Source organism: Cucurbita maxima, unplaced genomic scaffold (assembly GCF_002738345.1).
Source record: "Cucurbita maxima cultivar Rimu unplaced genomic scaffold, Cmax_1.0 Cma_Scf00693, whole genome shotgun sequence".
Taxonomy (NCBI): domain Eukaryota; kingdom Viridiplantae; phylum Streptophyta; class Magnoliopsida; order Cucurbitales; family Cucurbitaceae; genus Cucurbita; species Cucurbita maxima.
This window is the reverse complement of record NW_019272709.1, coordinates 1-8,698: the sequence shown is the minus strand read 5'-3', so window position 1 is coordinate 8,698 and position 8,698 is coordinate 1. Positions and strand designations below refer to the sequence as shown.

At 30.5% G+C, this 8,698-nt stretch overlaps 1 protein-coding gene across 1 annotated transcript; it reads right to left on the bottom strand.

Annotated features, from left to right (window-relative positions):
- Positions 1–5,940: 5,940 nt before the first annotated feature.
- On the bottom strand, positions 5,941–8,695 carry LOC111474802 (serine carboxypeptidase-like 51; the record flags this gene model as incomplete). The annotated part of the gene is made up of 11 exons (XM_023119687.1): positions 5,941–6,014; positions 6,084–6,216; positions 6,307–6,359; positions 6,457–6,507; positions 6,614–6,683; positions 6,853–7,070; positions 7,548–7,653; positions 7,758–7,825; positions 8,072–8,115; positions 8,297–8,537; positions 8,630–8,695. Coding segments are annotated over 11 exons (1,119 nt in total), but the record flags the coding sequence as incomplete, so codon positions are not given.
- Positions 8,696–8,698: the final 3 nt, after the last annotated feature.

The following is an 8,698-nucleotide window of genomic DNA, read 5'->3' as shown; positions in this document are numbered from 1 at the left end:
TTTTCTTGATAAACAAACACAAACTAGAACTGAACCAGCAACATTGTTGCTATTTCAAATGAAATAAATGTAAACTTGTGTGTTTTTTTAGAAACAATCACAAACTAGAACTGATGTTGAGACTTGAATCTTGTACACGAGCCTAGGTTTGTTATTTGGATTTTTCTTATTTAGTTTGTTTGTATTTGATCCATTAATAATAGTGTAAATTTTAATATTTATTTAGTTAATAAATTTTAAAATCGGTAATAATTTAATTTATATCATACAAATTATAATTAAAATTATTAAAAATAAAATGTATTTTTAAATTAAAAAGATGAAATTTTTTCATGTTAAAATTTGACATTTAGTTTAAATTTTTTTTATTATAAATTTTAAAGTTGGCCGTTATTTTAATAAAAAAAATTAACCAAAAATATTTTAAACATTTTTTTTGATATCTATAATATTTAATAAAAAAAATAGTTTTTTAAATCTATTTATATATATATATATATATATATATTTCTGAAATGAATTGTCAAAGATTTTCTCTCAAAATGGCAATTAATTTAAATCTTTCCTATCTCTCCACTAACCTCTCATCCTTATCCCAATTATCTCTCCTCAATAAACTCTTATGTCAAAACAACAATTAAAAAAACTTAACAACAAAAAATGGCTTTGGGCAGATTTACCTAAAGATGTGATCATAAGAATGTCAGTAGTAGGTTCGTTAAATCTTTTCTTTATTTTATTTCTGATTTTTTATTTAGATTTTAGTTAGAAATCAAATAAGAATAAAAATTTATGGGTTACCCGTAAATTGATTCCTAATATAGAGCAATTTTATTTTTTTGGAAAGAAAAGAAAATTAGAATCTATTGAAAATGACAATGAAAATACACCTAAGAAAGAAAAAAAAAAGGAAAAGTTTAGAAGTAAGAATGGATTGAAAATTGTCCAATTACGTGAAAGATTTAGGAGTAAGAATGATTAAAAATCAGTCAAGAATATATTCAAACAAAAATTAAAAAAATAAAGCAAAGTACATGCCACAAAAAGAAAATGAAAGATCTGAGTGAGAAGGCAAGGAACAAGAATATATCCAAACAAAAATTAAAAGATAAAGCAGAGTACATACCACAAAAAGAAAAGGAAAGATCAAAGTGTGAAGGCAAGGAAGTACACAATACTGAGTACATGCAGTGAAAGATCAATGAGAAGGATACCGAGTACATGCAGACAAAAAAAAGGAAAGATCAATGAGAAGGTAAGTACAAAATACGGTCACTTAAAATAACTCCATCAAATTCATCCCTAACATAGTAATGATAGGAAATGAGATCTTAATGAAAATGGAATTATATATCTATATCTATATATATATATAACGTTCCAGGACTTTACTCATGAAAAGTCTTTAATGCTCGTATGAGGTCTAGTACATCGACCATTGTGAGATTTAGAGAATTGAACGTGAAATTGATGTCATGGATTCATATAGGTTGACTTGGATACAATGGACAAAATCAAACTTTCATTAATGATAAATTGGTGACACCAGCCTAAACTAACTAATCACGTAAGTGGTCTTACTATAGGAGAGGCGAAAAATTGTATGAGTTATGATGATGTATGAGTTGTATCACATGATGTCCTATACTAGTATATGATGATGTATGAGCCATGATGATGCATGAGTTATGATGATGTATGAGCGGTGTCGTATGATGCCATATACTAGTATATGATGATGTTTAAGTTATGCCGTATGATGATGTGCGTAATATTTGTATATTTCGATATACTTGATATGCTTGATGAACTTTATGGCGATATTATGAGTATGATGATTGCATGATGTTTTTCTTAATATGGCTATGTTTTCTAGATTGTATGATGATGAATGTCATATTGTATGTTCATAAGCATATGGCTACTTCTCCTAAAGATAATGAGTGCAGACCCGCACAGTATGATGATGAGTGTGGATGCGCACAGTATGACGAGCAGGGTGTTCATGAGGTGCATGACACTATGGGGTTCCGTTGACCTCCTAACGTCGCTACAAATTAGCTTGACTAGAGGATCTAGGGGGTGTGCGAGCGAGCTGGAGATTCACACTTGCACGTGTGGGTCGTGTGTAGGGAAGTACTACACATTCAATTTGTTCGAGACTAGAGGCCACCCCTAGATGAGCTAGAGATAGATCCCTAAATTATGATTGCTTGTGTCACATCATTTTTCAAGTAACGACAAGGTGCACTTGTACGGACAACGGCAACATTGCGAGTAGAGACTATGGCACGTGCATAGGCAGACTCATTTAAATTTCTAGTCTGAGGTTATAATAGGTTGTTTTGCATTTCATTGTTTTAAATTATTTTGTATTTATTTTTATTTTATTTAAATGTCGTATTTAAACACCTAAAACTCTGTTTTCGAGAGAAGAGTTTGTTTTAAATATTTTCTACATTTATATAAAAGATGATGTTTTCTTTTAAGAGTTATATTTTTGTATTAGAGATGAGTATGAAACGTTAGTAACGACTTTGAGTAGGTAGAAATTTAGAGTCGTTAGATTTTCATAGCCGGGAAAACTTGTAACTATACTAATATAAATATAGTATGATACATATTTTATTATTATTAATCTATAAATAGTTTGATTGTGACATCTATTCTTATTGAATGAAAATATGATATTGATTATTTTATGTTTTTTTTTTTTAAAAAAACATTATTTATTTTAAATCGTTAACCAATTAAATTATATTTAAGTTGATATAATAGTAAGTCTGAAATATCTCTAAATAAAAATTAGTGAGATAATCAAATGACACTGAAAAAGTATATATGTCATTTCTTTCTCACTAATATATATATAATACATATGTTATTTCTTTGTTTTATTTATAATTAAACATATTTTCTTACATTTGAAAAAGTAAATATGTCATTTTTTTTCCATGAAAACCAACTACATCAAGAAGCTGGTGACTGTGTGATTGTGGTTAGTTTAACTAATTTACCATATTTGTGGTTAGTTTCTATTTATTTATGTTGTTATTGTAAGGCTATAAAAGCCAAAGTTAAGTACTCAATAATATTATCACTTCAAACTCCAATCGTTTATGTTTCTGTGTTAATCATTCTTCTGTCAAAAACTTATAATTGGTATCAGAGCCACCACTAGGCTTTGTAGTGTAACAATTTTTTAGTGATCAAATACAGAGAGTATGAGTAAAGACAAGACTTTAACGAAGATCCCTCACTTCGATGGTCACTATGATCACTAGAGTGAGCTGATGGAAAATTTGCTCAAAGCAAAGAGTTTATGGAGTGTGGTAGAGATTGGTTTCTCAGAACTAGCTAAAGAAACAATGCTGACTAAGGCACAAAAGGGTCACCTTGATGATGCTAGACTCAAAAATCACCAAGTAAAGCATTACCTCTTCGAGACAATTGATCGTACTGTCTTTTAACAAATCTTGAATCATCGCACAACCAATATTGTTTGGGACTCAATGAATCGAAAGTTTGGTGGAGACCAAAAAGTTAAGAAATCTCTTCTTAATGCATTAAGGAGAGAATTTGAGATCCTAGAGATCGAAGAAGGATGAAAGTATCATATTATTTTGCAAGAGTGATGATAATCTCCAACAAGAAGAGAAGATATGCCTGACAAGAAAACTGTAGAAAAAATTATGTACCCTCACTGAAAAATTTACTTATGTTGTATTATCCATTGAGGAATCCAAAGATACTGATAACATGTCCATTGATGAATTACAAAGTTCATTAGTGGTGCATGAACAAAAATTTCGAAGATCAAGCAGTATTGGAGAGGAGCAAGTTCTAAAAGTCGAAGGTCGAACGGAAATAAGTAATAGAGGAAGAGGAGCTTACAAGAACAGAGGACGCATTAGAGCAAAATCAACTTTCAACAAAGCAACTGTTGAATGTTATAGGTGTCATGACTTAGGTCATAAATATGAATGTCCAAAAATGAATAAGGAATTGAATTATGCAAAGCTGGAATAAGAGGATGAAATGTTGTTAATGGCTGATATGGAAAGACATGAAGCAAGAAGGAGTTATACTTGGTTCTTAGATTCTGGTTGCTTAAACCATATGTGTGTATATGAATGTATATTTTCAAGCTTAGATAGGATCTTTTCCCACTCCATCAGAAGCTTGAAAATAATATAAGTATGAAAGGTTCTCGAAAGGGTGCAGTGAAATTAACTTTGTATGGGGTTTGCTACACTATTAGTAATGTGTATTGGGTACCTGAACTAAAAAATAATCGCTTGAGCGTTGGACAAATACTAGAAAAAGGAGTAATAGTGCTCTTCAAAGATAGTGTACGAGCATTTATCATCCACAAAAAGAAAAAAAGGCAGAGTCAATTATGAGTGCAAATTAGTTGTTCATTTTGTTTGTTAAACCATCCGCCACAACAAATGAAGGAAGATGCCTCCAAGTTTCAAATATGGATCAGTTAACACTTTGCCACCATCATTATGGTCATCTTGGCTAAAAAGGCTGTTGCACCAACCTTGAAACACAAAAACATGGTGAAAGGTCTGGCACAAATTGTAGTTCCAAACACCCCCTATGAGGCATGTATGAAAGGAAAGCACATCAAACTCTATTTTCAAAAATGAGTAAATGGAGAGCAGTGAAAAATTGGGATGTGCGTAATATTTGTAGGATGATGTGCGTAATATTTGTATATTTCGATATACTTGATATGCTTGATGGACTTTGTGGCGATATGATATGTATGATGATTGCATGATGTTTTTCTTAATATGGCGATGTTTTCCAGATTGTATGATGATGAGTGTCATATTGTATGCTCATAAGCATATGGCTACTTCTCCTAGAGATGATGAGTGCAGACGCGCACAGTATGATGATGAGTGTGGATGCACACAGTATGACGAGCAGGGTGTTCATGAGGTGCATGACACTATGGGGTTCCGTTGACCTCCGAACATCGCTACAAATTAGCTTGACTAGAGGGTCTAGGGGGTGTGCGAGCGCCCTGGAGATTCACACTTGCACGTGTGGGTTGTGTGTAGGGAAGTACTACACATCCAATTTGTTCGAAACTAGAGGCCACCCCTAAATGAGCTAGAGATAGGTCCCTAAATTATGATTGCGTGTGTCACATCATTTTTCAAGTAACAGCAAGGTGCACTTGAACGAGCGACGGCAACATTGCGAGTAGAGACTGTGGCACGTGCATACGACAGACTCATCTAACTTTCTAGTCTTAGGTTAGAATAGGTTGTTTTGTCTTTCATTGTTTTAAATTATTTTGTATTTATTTTTATTTTATTTAAATTTCGTATTTAAACACTTAAAACTCTGTTTTCCCGAGAATAGTTTGTTTTAAATGTTTTGGACATTTATATAAAAGATTTTTTTTTCTTTTAAGAGTTATATTTTTGCATTAGAGATGAGTATGAGACATTAGTAACGACTTTGAGTATGTAGAAATTTAGAGTCGTTAGATTTTCATAGTCGGGAAAACTTGTAACTATACTAATATAATATGGTATGATACATATTTTATTATTATTAATCTATAAATAGTTTGATTGTCACATCTATTACTTAATTATATGAAATGATTGAACGAAAGAAAACTTTCTTATTGAATGAAAATATGATATTGATTATTTTATGTATTTCTTTTTTAAAAAAACATTATTTATTTTAAATCGTTAACCAATTAAATTATATTTAGGTTGATATATTCGTACATCTGAAATATCTCTAAATAAAAATTAGTGAGATAATCAAATGACACTAGATTTGTTAATATATATATATATATATATATATATAATACATCTGTTATTTCTTTCTTTTTATCTATAATTAAACATATTTTCTTACATTTGAAAAAGTAAATATGTCATCTTTTTCTACGAAAAACAGCTGCATCAAGAAGTTGGTGACTGTGTGATTGCGTCCACCATATTTAATGTCACACACGGTTGATCCACGGGAACCTACATTTGTAATCATATAATTAAAAAGTATTAAATCTTAAAAAATTATAAATAGAATAAATAGCTTACAAAATGGCCAGCGCCAAGGATCCAATAGAAATGCAAGTTCTTATGCGACTTAGTGAATCCCTTGGTGTGCTTCTCATTTCCACAAAATAAAGTAGTTCTCTCCTTACTTATAAATGCCTTTAGCCCTTCCCACCTAAATTCAAAGAAAAAAAATTGCTTTACCAAAAATTAAGAATTTAAACATCCTTACTTGACCGCTAAATCACTCCAAAAAAGAAATTACTCAAGCTTATTAATCCAGGCGTGGGTTCCTTTGGTTGAACAAATAAGATCCACCTATAAAAAAAAAGTCAAACATAAATCTAAGAGAATATTACAATTTTATCACTTCAAAATATTCCTTGTTTTTGTTTGAAGGAAAAAAAACACTTACTTGACCGCTGTAGACCGTCACATTAACACCTTTAGCCAGTAACTCATCAACCTTTTTGAAAAAATAAAAGTATTAGAAAATAATTGAATGTTATAGTATGAAGCAAAAATTAATCCACAAATAAAACTATTAAAAATAGTTTGGTTAAAAAATACACCTCTTTGATTCTTGGCTTCATAAAATCTCCCGTAAAAAATTGGAAGACTAGGTCCGATTGACCTCCCCATCTGTACATTCAAAATTTTTAGTTTAGTTTTTTAGGCTAAAATGGTAGGATTTAATCTCCAAATTTAGATAATTAATTTAATTTTTATGTCTTAAGAATTTTCAATTATAACCAGAATAGTTTTAATGATTATAATTTTATTTAAAGAAATAGGGTTTATTGGTACGTACGTGACATTTAGTGGGATAATAGTGAGTTTTTGCTTAATTGGACCATTCATCAAAGCTTCCAAGTCTCCTGTAGCTCCGGGTTTGTAGACATTCAAACTAAGATATGGAGAGTTCTTTCTTACTTCAAGTGAATCAATCCTATTTGATTCCACACTATTTTTTGTCGTAGTCGCGGCTAATGAGTCCATTTCAAAATCTAACATGAAGTTATAGAAATCCTGCAAAAACGACTCGTTATAATGTATCGATAATCATTTCGTTTTATGTCTTTTTGAACTAATGTTCGTTCTCTCGAGAAAAATAAAATATTTTTTGAAAACTGGATTTAGATTTTAAAAACATGTTTTCTAAGTGGATGATAAAATAAAAGAATTTGTAGGTCAAAATAGTTTTTATAAACTTAAAAAATTAAATGGTTATGAATGAAGCCTAAATTACCAATTTAGAAAAGTTCTAAATTTTAAATTATACGTCTAATATATCATAAATTTTGATTTTCTTTTTAGAAATTTTTTTTAGAGGGTTTTATAAGTTTACTAATTTAAAAGATAACTTAATAAAAAAAAAAAAATAATAATAAAAATAAAGACTTCGTATACCTATATTTAGTTAATATAAATTTAAACTTAAATTTCATTGGTTTGGAAGGATTTTGTTAAAATAATAGTAGTAGTAGTAATAATAACAAAACGTACCACGTGGTTGCTATTGGAGAAAATTAATCCCTCAAGATCATTCCATGAAAGAGTTGCATTTTCGTACAACGTGTTTTTAATTTGCTGCTTGATCTTCAACGCTAAACTGATTTTCAAAAGACAACTTTTGTTACATATAACTTTTAAATTTATATAATATATTTCACTTCTTTATTCATGTTTATATTAAAAAAAATGAAAAATATTAACCTATTTGATTCTTGCAGAGTCTTGTCGTCAATTCGTGAGAGATCTTTGAGAAGAGGACCCCAAGAAGACTGTAAAATTTTAGACAAAGATTATTGTGTTAAGGATATATAATAAAAGAATACTCCTGAAATATGAGGTTGGTTTCGGTTATACTCTCGAGCTCTGAGATATTTCATTTTAACACTTCGATCAGGATATAATTGAAATCAACTTCATAGTTTAGTAGTATTCTTTTTGTTTATCATTCTGAAAACGAAAATTTCAAAAAAATTGATAAAATTTTTGGATGAGATTGAGAGAATGAGAATATGAACCGTGTAATCTTCTGGAGACATCCAACTGTTTCCTAGAGCAACTCCTGGCAAACAAAATCGAGAGTCGTGTATTTAAATTATTGATTCTATATTATTCAATGGGATCATTTTAAACAAATCAAAGTTATAATATGATTTTTTTTTTTTTTACGTATAAAAAAAAGGTTATAATTCATCATTTATATTTGAAATTTTTTATTAAAAAAAAAGTAAAAATAAAAGTACCTCCGAGATTAAGGGTCAAATTGCCAGCTTGGATGGCCCGAAGAAGGGACAAAGCCAGAGTGACGGCGAATTTGCCACCGTAAGACTCCGCAAAGATGTACAAAGGAGCGTTTCGTAGGCCGACAGTGTCGTTCGAAACCTCAACCAGCAAAGTCGTCATGTCGATCGCCGTCTCCACATCGCCTTTCGCAAATTCACCTCCACTCTCCACATAGCTATATCCAGTCCCGACCGGATTATCCTGTTTTTTTTATGTTAAAATCATAAATTTAGTCAAAAAAAAATTAGAATTTAAGGTTAAAATGATGAAAATTAAAAGGAAAAGGAGTTGACCACAAACAAGAGGTCTGCTTTTTTCAGCCATGTTGAGTTTCTCGGCTTCAAGTTCGAGTTCAATGGCCC